General features: G+C 42.7%; 1 protein-coding gene across 6 annotated transcripts in view; it reads left to right on the top strand.

Moving 5' to 3' along the window:
• LOC123505773 (rho family-interacting cell polarization regulator 2-like) overlaps positions 1–6,309 on the top strand; it is a 141,121-nt gene extending 134,812 nt beyond the window's left edge. For all 6 annotated transcript variants that reach the window (XM_045257447.1, XM_045257448.1, XM_045257446.1 and 3 more), the window contains 5 exons: positions 311–463; positions 1,540–1,663; positions 2,240–2,411; positions 3,102–3,249; positions 4,060–6,309. In XM_045257447.1, the coding sequence (XP_045113382.1) occupies positions 311–463; positions 1,540–1,663; positions 2,240–2,411; positions 3,102–3,249; positions 4,060–4,449 (987 nt within the window). In that variant the 3' untranslated portion in view covers positions 4,450–6,309. The remainder of the gene's footprint in view (positions 1–310; positions 464–1,539; positions 1,664–2,239; positions 2,412–3,101; positions 3,250–4,059) is intronic.
• The last annotated feature ends 7,296 nt before the right edge of the window (positions 6,310–13,605 follow it).

Here is a 13,605-nt window from a genome sequence, read left to right as displayed (position 1 = left end):
AGTATTTGTGTGGTATGCACTGGAATGGTCTTGCTAACCTAACCTAACTATATATAGTCTGTCAACTCTAAAATGGCTCCTGGATTTCAAACACATTGTAGCTTATTGATAACGTAATTGATTTGATGTGAATATTACTTGTTTTCTGTTGATCAATGCACTTATTACAAGGACAGCTCATGGTTTTCCTCAAGATCTGACTACCACGCATTCCCTGGGAGACCATTCAAACCCAGATCCAGGAACCACTTTAGAGTACACAGACTATAACAGGAATGGAATGAAGAGTCTTGCATGTGTCTCTCCGCAGCACTTGGGTTCCTTTGGGCCGCTGAGGAGCCGTGAGCACCACTCCCTCAAGAAGCTGGAGGAGGAGGGGCGGTTGGTGGCGGGCGTGCTGGCTCATCGACACAACTTTGACAGCCTCAAGCCACAGCACCTCATCACTGTCCCTCATGTGCAGGTGTGTGTCCAGCCAGCCAGTGGATGCTGAGGAGTGAGGCTGGGTTGTACATGTTCATGCATAACTCCAGAATCCAAAACTGTTGATGTGAGAGCAGTCAGTCGGGAAATAATAGTTTATGGCACAAGTTCTTCAGTTTCATCCAAAAGAAATTAGTAAGATAAAAAACCATCATGGGTAATTAATGAATCCTGAAACATCAAAGTAAGACTCGTTCTGAAACACTTTCTCCCTTACTATGATTATTTTCAGAAGCCACAGAGATGGTCAGTCAGCTTCTCAAGAGTGTGCTTTTCTTAATGATGTAGAAATCTTGTTACTCTGTCGCTACAACTGTAAGAACACCCTTGAAAACTTGTGTGATTTGAAGTAGTGCCTTTGATATGATGGTCAGTCAGCCTCTCGAGAGTGTGTTTTTCTTAATGGTGTGGAAATCTTGTTACTCTGTCGCCACAACTGTAAAAAACACCCTTGAAAACTTGTGTGATTTGAAGTAGTGCCTTTGATATGTAGTGGAGGTGTGGCACAGGAGTGTTTCAAAGTCTTTTTTTTATGTTAGAGAGGAAACTGGCCAAGAGCAACAAAAAATATATAAAAAAGCCCACTTAGTTGCCAGTTCCCTTGCAGGTCAGAGTCACCTGAAAGAAAGGGACAAATGTATGGCACTAAGAGGTTTCAGTAAGGAAGTAAGGCAGTGTTAGTGGTGGACAACATAACAGCCTTACTTAATGACAGTCTTGGGTTTTGATGTCACTAAGTTTTGTGTCATATGAACAGAATTGAGTCCAGAGTCAGGTTCACAATTCACATGCAACTCTAGAATAATGAAATGGGAAAGTAAGAATGCTGAGAGAGAGAGAGAGAGAGAGAGAGAGAGAGAGAGAGAGAGAGAGAGAGAGAGAGAGAGAGAGGGGACAACAGTGCATGATGGCATACTAAACAGGAATTCATGACATAGGTTCTGAGATTTATTGTGCAAGTTTTCAGCAATATGAAGGAATAGATGAGAGTGATGCATTGGTGTGACACCTATAGAACATTACCAGCATTGCCTCAATGATGTGTGGTGTGTGCAGGTGTTGTGGGACTCTGTGGCGGGCGGTGATGACTGGTGTGTGACGGGCCAGGCGGTGGTGAGCGGCCTGCTGCAGGTGGTGTCGTCGCTGGTGGACCCCACAGTGCCCAACCTGGCCAGGAGAGGTGCGTCCTGTTGCTGTCTGGGCTTGTCACCATCCCTTCTTGTCATTGCTTCTTTTCACCATTCCTTCTCACAAGTGGCTTAATTGGGGTTCTAGATTCCAGTATTTGCACCAGTCAATCCTTTACATAGCTTCTCCGTCTCATAAAAGCACAATATTAAAGTAAAGTAATAGTGTAATGATGATAATAATAAAAATAATAATAGTAATGATAACAAAAAACTACTACTACTACTACTACTACTACTACTACTACTACTATTACTAACAATAATGATAATAGTATTTCATGGTACTACTTTTATTCAGTTTCCACCATGAGTGTGCATCAGTTCACATTTTGTTCACTACTTTGGGTGTCATGTGATATTTTCTTGAGTAACTCCCATTGTGCTGAGTCCTGTGCCTGTGCTGTGATGCTGTGATGGGCAGTGCAGGGATGGCTGGGGAGGGGGAGGAAGCCTTTTTTTTTGTCTCTTTTTTTTATACCATGTGGGCTTTTTATGGGCTAAAGGAGGTATTGTATGAAGAAGAGGTAGTTTAAGGAGGAAGCCTTACAGTGAGCCCTTCCTTACAGTGCTGGAGGAGATGGTGTGTGTCATGACGGATGCGGAGGAGTTTGAGGGCAAGGCGCTGGTGACGGTGGGCCACTTCCTGCACCACCTGCACCGCCCACTGGAGCAGACCGTCCCCCTCATCGGCCAAAGCCTCACCACCGCTGAGCTGCTTCTCTCCGGCAACCTTAAGAAGTGAGTCTGGCATTAACTTCTTCAGTACTGGTACACATTTTTGCCTTGAGATTTGTGTGCAATTAGACCATTTTATTGACATTAAGAAGAGTGTATGGAAGTCAGAAGATTAATAGTCAGCCTTCACTATTTTAACTTCTTCAGTATTGGGACACATTTTTACCTTGAGATTTGTGTACGATTAGACCATTTTATTGACATTAGGAAGGGTCTATGGAGGTCAGAAGATTAATGGCCTCTCTCATTACTATTTTAATCCTTCACATAAGTTTCTGAAGCTGTATAAAATCACCAAGTATTGAGCAGAGTGAAATTGGAAATGCATTATGGTACTCAAAGGGTTAAAGTGTTTTGTACCCATGGGAGAAGATAATTGTTTGGTTTAATTGTGTTGTTTTTTTCTGTTTATGCAATTTTTCAAGGCAATATTTATGATAGTTGTGAAGTATTACAGAGCAAAGAAATGTTTAATTATGTACAGAAAATAACTGTTTTATTTCATTCAATTTGTTCTCTTTAGCTTGTATAATGTCCCACTGCAATATTCATGGTAGTCATCAAGTTACCAAAGCAGAAAGGAGCAGTTTGGCTTCATTTAATTGCCTCTTTTTTTTGTTTAGAATTTAGATCACTATAAATCAATATTTGTGGCAGTAATCATTAACATTGTCTCCTTTCCCATCATTGCAGAGTGGAGGCAGGGCTGCACCAGATCAAGGAACCCACAGCCCTGCACATCAAGATCATCGGGCACCTTCTGGCAGGCCCCTCAGAGCTGCGGCACGTCACCACCACCTTTGTCAACAGTCTGGCCCACAACAACCAGCTCATGCAGGTGGTGAGTGTGGTGAGGGCTGGCCGGTGGGAGGCTGAGGGGGATGTGTTGGTATGGTGAGTGTGGTGAGGGCTGGCTGGTGGGAAGCTGGGGTGTGAGTGTGGCAAAGCTGGTGGTGAAAGGCAGGGGGGTGGTTGTGGTGAGTGTGGCAGGGGTGTGTGGGTGTAGTGAGTGTGGCAGGGGTGTGTGGGTGTGGTGAGTGTGGGAGGGAGGATGTGTGAGTGTGATGGTGATATGTGGTGAGGAAGAGGTTTGATGTGATTGTAAAAGTTAGGAGTGGTTTAGCAGCTAGTGAGGTGAGTGGTGGTGGTGGTAGTAATAGTAGTAGTCTGGTGAGAGATGTGAGGGTAATGGTGAGGAAGGTGTGAAGAGTGACAGTGGTGTGACAGGTGTTGGTGAAGTGTGTATGGTGGTGGTGGTGGTGATGGTGGTGTGTTGAGGGATATGGATCCTAAATAGATACACTCCTCAATAATGATGTGAGATCAGTGACGATATAAGTAGACTTGTGTAAACTGATGGGTGGTTGGCCTATATGATTGCTAATTTGAAGTCATCTCCACATATAAAAATTAGCCTTATTTTGTTACTGACAGTGATATAGTCTAGATTGTAGACAAACTGATGACTATTACTAGAGAACACACATTACCTTCAAGGTGTGACCAAGTAGGACACAAAACAGGACACACAGATGTACACAGTTAGGACAGGAACCAGCTGAACACCACTGCACATGTGACAGAGCACCAGACAGACACAGCTGGACATGGGAGGCCAAGGCAGTTTACAGTGATGGTCCTTCCTGCACAGATTGTGGAGCTGTGCCTGCTGCTGCTGGAGTCCGGCCGCACCAGCAACAGGGAGGCAGCCTGTGTGCTGCTGGGGGTGCTGGCGCCGGTGGTACCGGAGAACACAGACAGGAAGGGAGAGGGCAAGAAAGCGGGTAAAAGCTCAAACAAGACCAAGAAACATTCCCCGGCCCAGCAGAAGGAGGTGCCGGAGTGGCCTAGGCCCATCGAGGTGCTGTCCTTCCTGCAGCAGAACGACCCATCGGGGGAGGTGCGGGAGGCTGCCAGGCAGGCCCTGCTGAGCCTGGGCACTGAGGGCCAGTCGGCGCTGCAGCAGGTGCAGCTCTCCTCACACGGCTTCCAGGGTGTGGACATGAAGGAGAAGGCCAAGGTGGCAGGCAAGGAGGGGTAGGCAGTCCCTCGGCTCCCAGGTGTGCTATGGACTGCTGCATCAACTCACCAGGAAGGAGTGGCCAGGTGTGCAGCGGTGGCCGGGGGAAGGAGATGGCCAGGGAGGAAAAAGAGGCTGAGGGCCCACAGGTGTGCAGTGGACAGCTGCATTGAGTGGGCAGGTGTTACCGGTGGCCATGTGTGGTGTGTGTGTGTGGAAGGGTTGTGTTGGACTCAAGTCAATCCATGCCATTAGCAGATACTGTGCTGCTAACCAACGCCAGGAGCAGACCACCACCTCCCTCATGCCCGGCGTGGGAGGAGAGAGAGAGAGAGAGAGAAACAGAGAGAGAGAAGCCTTGGTGGAAATGCAGAGTGAATGTCGTCTTGTCAATAATATTTTAACTCATTCCTATTTTTCACAGTCTTTCTTACCTCTGTTCCATTGATAGCAAGCCTTTAATATTCTCAATGTCATAAGGTTCTTAGAGCAGATCCTTGGTAAACTGTAGACTGTAGTAGCCAGACACCACCACTACTGCCACCTCCTCCTCCACCTCCTCCACTCCCTAATACTTATTTCAGGAATTTGAGACTCATTGTCCCCCAAATCCAACCCACCCAAGACACCTCCAGCAGATCATTATTAATTTAAGTGGTTCCTTTGCATTGTAACACTCTGTAATGCCAGTACAATACAGTGCAGAACAGTACATACATACATCAGATGTGAACACAAAACTTACGTGTATCTGCTAAAAATGAAACAAACAAAGAACAATTAATTTATGTCTAATTAAGGAAATTTGAGTCTGATTACTGAGACCCACCCAGCTTGTGAGGACCGGCTGTGTGTGTCTGGCACGCCACACGGCACAACAGGAAGCCCAGAGAGAGAGACAGAGAGAGGACGAGGAAGGCTGCTGCTCAAACCTCTTACATCTGCAAAGGAGGAGAAAAGGAAAGAAAACTAACTCTCTTTACTGGTTTTGTCTTTCTGTATGGGAATGTACTGCAGAATATGAGCTGTATGTTGTGAAGGTCCTTGGAATCTTGGTGGTAGGATTATACAAGCAATAGGGTGTGCCAGGGTGTGCTAATGCTCCAGGGTGTGTGCCAGGGTGTGTTAATGCTCCAGGGTGTGCCAGGGTGTGTTAATGCTCCAGGGTGTGTCAGAGTGTGTGCCAGGGTGTGTGAGGTGAGCCGGACACACACAGCAGGTTGTCAGTGCTTGCTCAACACCCCAGACTGAACCTGTGACCTGTGGCTCGCACGCAGCTCATCTCCACCACTCGCTCGGTGTTCTAATGACAACGCGACGTGTAGATACTCTCTCTCTCTCTTCATGCCATTTTTGTATTCTTGCATGTGCGGATCTTGTTACAGTATATTTTTATCCACTTCTTATCTGTCTGTGTTATATACATGTATAATTTCCACACTTATCTAGTCCTGTATAATATGTGAAGAAAATTTTTATTTGATGTTTTTTAACCTTTTGTATAAATTCTTTCCATTCTTTCTTCAGTCTCTCTTTCCCATTGGCAGATTTTGATATATAATGTTCATATTAGCTAATTCTATATACCGGGACACTCTGGCCTGACAAAAACAGTGAAGCTTTCATATGAACCCCGACCGCGTGTCTGTGTCTTGCCCTCAGAGGCGATACACTTTTCTGTTATTTCATTGCTTACTATGATGTCCATAGTTACGTATATGCTACTACAGAAATAGACCTTCCTTCCTTCCTTCCTTTTCCCCCCTTGTACATAGTGTATGTTGAAAATAATGTTGTTAACCTGTATATTTCTCTCCCTTAATGTGTGGACATATTGTACACAGTCACATTATCTCCTAAAGTAAAGAAATCCTAAAGTAATGCTGTGGTGTGTGTATCCTTGTGTCCTCCTTGTGTGCTGTGCTGTGTTGTACTGTGGAATGTAATGGCAAGATTATGATTTTTTTCTTATTAATTTGACAGAGTACTATACTATGTATATTATGACATCCATGTCTATATCTATATCTAGGTTGGCTACAGCTGCATCTGACGTATATCTTAAGCAAACCCTCTATCCTCCACATTTCCTCTCTCTCTCTCTCTCTCTCATATATATATATATATATATATATATATATATATATATATATATATATATATATATATATATATATATATATATATGAGAGTTGTGTAGGGGATGAGGGGGTGAAGATTGGCAGTTAGGAGATGAGTTATAAGACGAAAAAGCTATCTTTAATTCTATATGTTCACTAATTTTCAATATTTCTTCTTCTCTGATATTGCTAAGTAATACGTGGCAGATTACATTATATAATTATTATATAGTCTTGGTGCAACATCCCCCCCCTCCTCCCCCAAGACAAGTAGTGATCACTGAGCAGTGAGCAGTGGCCACCGCCGCGCGCACGTGTGGCGCCTGTGAGCGGTGGTTTGTTTGGTGTAGTGAGACGTGACGCGGTGAGAACCAGGGAGAGTGAACACCACAATAGTGGGAACACTATCGGGAATGACAAAAAGACAAGCGTGATGGCAGCCTCTCAATGGACGAAGGTTAACTATTTACATATCACTGAAGGCACAAGGTGGTGTGTGTGCCGCTGGGTGGGTGTAGGTGTGGGTGGCTCATGCCTGGGTGCCTGCTGGTGACACGGACAGCCATCCGCCACGGACACTTCACCAGGAGACGTAAGTACGCACTAATACATTGTCACAGTACTGCCATGTCATCACCTAACGTTCGTAACCTAAAAAAAAAAAATAATAATAATAATAAATAAATAAGTAAATAAACGAATGAACTATAAAAGATAAGTAAATGATGTAAATACATATTTAGTATGTTATAATTCCTCAAATTAGTGTTTACAAATAACTCAGTACACAGCTTCCCTCCAAACTTTCTCCAGGCTAACCTTGCCAACCTCCACGACAACACAACCTACCACTGAACTAACACCTGCACAAAATGTAAAGTTAGCTAAACAATGGAATGACTGACTTGGTGCCTACATACAAGTCGCGGCTATTATCTGTTTTATCTCTTGTTATACGCTAGACTTTATTCTTCCTCTCCTCCCTATTCCGTCCAACTTAATAATGCAAGAGTTAACCAGTACTCTCAATCATTCATCCCTTTCTCTGGTAAACTCTGGAACTCTCTGCCTGCTTCTGTATTTCCATCTTTCTGTTCATTCAAGAGAGGTTTCAAGACATATTCTTTATTTTGGGTAACTCAGATCAGCAAGGGGACTGGCAACTAAGTGGGCAATTTTTTTTTTTCTCTCGTTTGTGTTGTCATTGGCCAGTTTTCTCCTCTTAACATAAGAAAGATTAAAGTGGAGCTGCGGACTCTTGATGTTCATTGTTAACCTCTTCAGTACTATATTACGCGTTTTACAATTTACATATTCATTCTGATTATTATTTGGCGATTTGACACAACTTCAGAAACTTACGTGAAGATTAAAAATGATGAAGGGTATGTGCATTTATCTTCTGACCCCATAAAGGCTTCCTAATGTAAATAAAATCGTCTAATCGGACCCAAAACTCGTGGTAAAAATGCGTCCCGGTACTGAAGAGGTTAAAATCTATCCACCAATCCCTGAGTAGCGTGTCATGCAGGCCCAGTGGCAGTGAGGCGAATCTGGCGGAGTAGCTGGTGAGGTGACATGAGGGCCATAGTGTGACGCCATTAGCTGTCGTCTTGATGGCTACCCTGTCCCAGCCTGTCCTGTTCCAACATTATCTCAATTCTTATTAGTTAATTTATTGTGGCGGGTGTGATGGTGATGCAGTGTGTGTGTGTGTGTGTGTGTGTGTGTGTGTGTGTAATTCACCTCGATCGTCTGCTGGTCACCCAGCCAGTCTTCCCCATTACGGAGCGAGCTCAGAGCTCATAGACCGATCTTCGGGTAGGACTGAGACCACAACACACTCCACACACCGGGACAGCGAGGCCACAACCTCTCGAGTTACATCCCGTACCTATTTACTGCTAGGTGAACACACCCCACACATTAAGAGACTTGCCCATTTGCCTCGCCGCTTACCGGGACTCGAACCCGGCCCTCTCGATTGTGAGTCGAGCGTGCTAACCACTACACTAAGCGGTGTGTGTGTGTGTTTTGCTTTGTCTTATTGTATAGATGGTGATGCAGTCTCTCTCTCTCTCTCTCTCTCTCTCTCTCTCTCTCTCTCTCTCTCTCTCTCTCTCTCTCTCTCTCTCTCTCTCTCTCTCTCTCTCTCTCTCTCTCTCTCTCTCTTCTAAACATTCAGTAGATTTTTTTAATATAACACACACACACACACACACACACACACACACACACACACACACCGCATATAGTGAAGAGGGTGTGCTGCCATTACAGTCTTAACGAAGTAAATATCAGGATTTTTAGTCTTTATATCCCCCAAAAATAATTACCGGAGAGAGAGAGAGAGAGAGAGAGAGAGAGAGAGAGAGAGAGAGAGAGAGAGAGAGAGAGAGAGAGGTCTGGGGAATATAGAAACAAGGAAGGGGTGGGGATGAGGTGGACATGGAGTAAGGTTAAAGGAGGTGTGGTTTAATTGACATGTTACAATTTATGGCCAATATGTTACCTATTGAAGTCCCTTGAGTTGACATATCGCTGTAGGCAGAAATAATGGTAGATAGGAAGGCCGCTTCATTAAGTAGGAAGCTGTCTGTACGAGTATATGGAATAGAAACAATAGATAAAATGAGATCATGTCAAGAGTAGCGAACCCTCCATGCAGCTCTCCTCCTCCTTTCCCGGCTCCACCTTCGCAAGTTTACTGACATGACGTGTGAATGAAATATAACCAAAATTAACTTAACCCTAACCTAACCTAACTTAACATAACATAACATCACCCTAACTTTATTACCAAAACTAACTTAACCCTAACCTAACCTAACATCACCTAACTTAAATATAACCTAACCTAACCCTAATTTTAGCCTGGATTAGATTAATAGGTTAAAGTTAGGATTGGATTAGTCTTGGCTATATTTTCATTCCCGCGTCACGTCAGTTGAGTGGAAGAGCTGCGAAGGTGAGCCGGGAAACGAGGGCAGGCAGCTTGGGGAAGTTCTCTATTCTTGACATGATCCTTAAAAGTGGAAGAAATAGGTGGATAAGAGGAACAGATGATAAATTAAATGGATATATATAAAGAGGAAGGAATAAGATGAGAAGAAGAAGAAGGAGGAGGAGGAGGAGGAGGAGGAATAGAAGTGGCGACAAATTGCATGCTAAATTTTTCAAGTCGACGTGATCTCAGAATTATTTTTACCAGCCGCCTTCACTATCTTTGTCCTCCCCCCGTCCAAGCCTCTTGCATCACGTGTCTTTACATGTCTACAGTCCTTTGCTTGATGTTTACACTGTGCAACGTGATCTATTTTCCCTCCCTGCATAGTTCTTCCACTCATTTATACATTACTTATTTATACTTTATCTAGAGCCTTTGAATTGATATCTATACAATACTGCATTATTTATTTTCATTTTTTCTATTTAAGTCGGCATTTGATCTATTTATACACTACTACTTCTATTTTTCCTCCCCAGACAATTATTTCATTCATTTATACAATACCTGTGCATAATCTAGAGCCTTTGAATCTATATCTATACAATACTGCATTATTTATTTTCATTTTTTCTATTTAAGTCGTCATTTGATCTATTTATACACTACCTACATCTAGTTTCCCTCCCTAAACTGTCCTTTCATTCTTTTATACAATACCTATGCATAATCCAGAGCCTTTGAATCTATATTTGTACAGTACTGCATTATTTATTTGTTGTATAGCCTAATCACTTGATCTATTTGCCTACATGATATATTTTCCCTTCCTTGGCAGTCGTTCAATTTCATTCTTTTATACAATATCTATACACAATCTAGAGCGTTTGAATCTATATTTGTACAGTACTGCATTATTTTTTTTATTTGCATTAAAGCCTAGTCACGTGATCTATTTACACACTGCCTACATGATCGATTTTTTTTCTCTCCCTGGATAGTTATGTCATTCAATTCTACACAGTACTTATACATAATCTACTCATTGAATCTATGTTTATACAATACTGCATTATTCATTTATTTTCCCTTCCCAATTTAGTCACTTCATTTATTCATTCACTACCTTCATGATCCTTTTTTTTTATTTATTTATTTTTTTTTTAAAGGATAGACTGTACCTGTGTGCGTCTGTGTATTTCTCGCCTCTTGCTATTGAACGCTTTATTAATTCAGTAACTGTTATTTCCAGTGTTTTGTATCAGTTTGGTTCCCGTAGACGATTTTCCGGAGAATATTGATTGGCCTTTAAAAATCATGGAAACTCTCATAAAAACTAATCATTTTATTTACATAGAATCTTCATATTTTTTTTCCTTCCGTTTGTTTTATATTTCTTTTAGTCAGTTCTATTTTTACAGTACCTACATAACCTAATTATTTCCTTCCTGTACAGTATTTCCTTCCTATACAGTACACGTGCGCAGTCCATCGTCCCTCCCTTTAATCGTCTTACCTTTTAAAATCCACACAACTACTCTACTCAAGAATTCTGCTCAAATTTGACGTAAGTTTACGGAATGCCAGAATTTATAAACTCAATTATTTCTTTATTTAATCTACAAAGCTACCGAGTAACTTAATTTAACCCCTTCAGTACCATGACGCGTTTCTATATTCAATCACGTCAGTATTTAGTGATTTTATACAGCTTCAGAAACTCATGTGGTGATCAAATTAGTGAAGACTGTGGCCATTAATCTTCTAGCCTCCATAGACCCTTCCTAATGACAATAAAATGATCTAATGGGTATACAAATCTCAAGGTAAAAATATGCTCCAGTACTGAAGCTGTTAAGAATTCTGAGGCTCCACTTTATACACCTCGTAAAATCAAAGCTGACATCAGGTTTACGGGGAGTCAGGGTATGTAGACTCAATGATTTCTCTTTCATTTATCTCTGTGGGAATGTTTGCGACGGCGCGGCAAACACTCGTGAAATTCGCTTGTCGAGAGAGGATACTCGTGCATGTGTCTTGTTTGGGAAGATTCGTGGTAGCAAGAGAGAGAGAGAGAGAGAGAGAGAGAGAGAGAGAGAGAGAGAGAGAGAGAGAGAGAGAGAAGTATAGATGAGAGGTAGGATTGTGACAGGATAGAAGTGCAAGGGAGAGGAGAATGGTAGGAGGGAGAGGGAGAGAAGAAGAGGGGAAGAAAGGAAGGAAAGTAAAGAGAGAAAAGAGGAAAGGGAACTGAGAATAATAGAAGAGATGGAGAGAGAGAGAGAGAGAGAGAGAGAGAGAGAGAGAGAGAGAGAGAGAGAGAGAGAGAGAGAGAGAGAGAGAGAGAGAGAGATTAGAAACATCAATGAACTAAAGAAGGAAGAGAAATAGGAAATGCTTACGAAAAAAAAGGAAAAGGAAGAAGGAAAGCGTAGGAGAGGAAGAAATTGATTAAAAAAAAACAAAATAGTAGAAAGAGATGTGTGAACTCATGCAAAGAAGGGAAAGGAATATTGGTGGTAGCAGGCAGGTGAGATTCGCGTCAAGATATCAGCCATTATTATCAGGTTCTTTTAGCATTATCTTGAATGTGTCCTTTGGTGAATGTTCGTGGCATAGTAGGCAGATTAACCCTTTCAGCACTGAGACACATTTTTACCATGATTTTTAGGTACGACTGGACGATTTTGTTTGCATTGGGAAGGGTTTGTGGAGGTCAGAAGATTAATGGCCAGTCTTTTCACTATCTTAACCCCCGACATAAATTTCTAAAGTTGTATGAAATAGAGTACTGGTGAACTCTTGCATGAGGGAGGTGGACAGAATAGTGGTGAATGATTGAGAGTACTGGTGAACTCTTGCATGAGGGAGGTGGTGAATGATTGAGAGTACTGGTGAACTCTTGCATGAGGGAGGTGGACAGAATAGTGGTGAATGATTGAGAGTACTGGTGAACTCTTGCATGAGGGAGGTGGTGAATGATTGAGAGTACTGGTGAACTCTTGCATGAGGGAGGTGGACAGAATAGTGGTGAATGATTGAGAGTACTGGTGAACTCTTGCATGAGGGAGGTGGACAGAATAGTGGTGAAGGATTGAGAGTACTGGTGAACTCTTGCATGAGGGAGGTGGACAGAATAGTGGTGAAGGATTGAGAGTACTGGTGAACTCTTGCATGAGGGAGGTGGACAGAATAGTGGTGAAGGATTGAGAGTACTGGTGAACTCTTGCATGAGGGAGGTGGACAGAATAGTGGTGAAGGATTGAGAGTACTGGTGAACTCTTGCATGAGGGAGGTGGACAGAATAGTGGTGAAGGATTGAGAGTACTGGTGAACTCTTGCATGAGGGAGGTGGACAGAATAGTGGTGAATGATTGAGAGTACTGGTGAACTCTTGCATGAGGGAGGTGGACAGAATAGTGGTGAATGATTGAGAGTACTGGTGAACTCTTGCATGAGGGAGGTGGACAGAATAGTGGTGAATGAATGATTGAGAGTACTGGTGAACTCTTGCATGAGGGAGGTGGACAGAATAGAATTGAATCTGAAAAACCCGGCATTGTACTGAAGGGATTAAGTACATGTAAAGATTATCGTCTATTTTAATCCTGGTCTTAACGTTGGCTTGTCTGAATAAATTGCCAGTGTATGTATCCTTGGAGGCATTCGTGTTAGTAGTGAGGTAAGACACACACAGACACACGCAGGATCCATACCATACAAGAGTCGGCTAGCAAGTGTGTGGAGTCAAACCAGACCATGTGCCGCTACCTATCTAACAAACGGACCAACACGCTAGATGCAGATAGACGAATAAAGATGCAAGTACAGGAATGAATAAGCGAAGGAATAAAGAAAAAAAAAACCCTGGTAAATAAAGATAGATAAATGAACTAACAAAAAAAATGGCCTTCTTTGTTGTATTTAATTATTGATGCAGCAATAAATGTATCAATCAGTCAACAAGAATGAGCCGTTGCAAAGACGAAACCTGCCAATCACAAACGGTGGGCGGGAGGGTGAGGGGTACGGGGAGGTGAGTAGTGAGTGGTGAGTGTTTACGTAACCTCGTGGACAGTGGGTAGTGACAACTCGGCGCGTGATTACTGT

This window comes from Portunus trituberculatus, chromosome 18, assembly GCF_017591435.1.
Source record: "Portunus trituberculatus isolate SZX2019 chromosome 18, ASM1759143v1, whole genome shotgun sequence".
Taxonomy (NCBI): domain Eukaryota; kingdom Metazoa; phylum Arthropoda; class Malacostraca; order Decapoda; family Portunidae; genus Portunus; species Portunus trituberculatus.
This window is presented reverse-complemented; position numbering and strand designations above follow the sequence as displayed.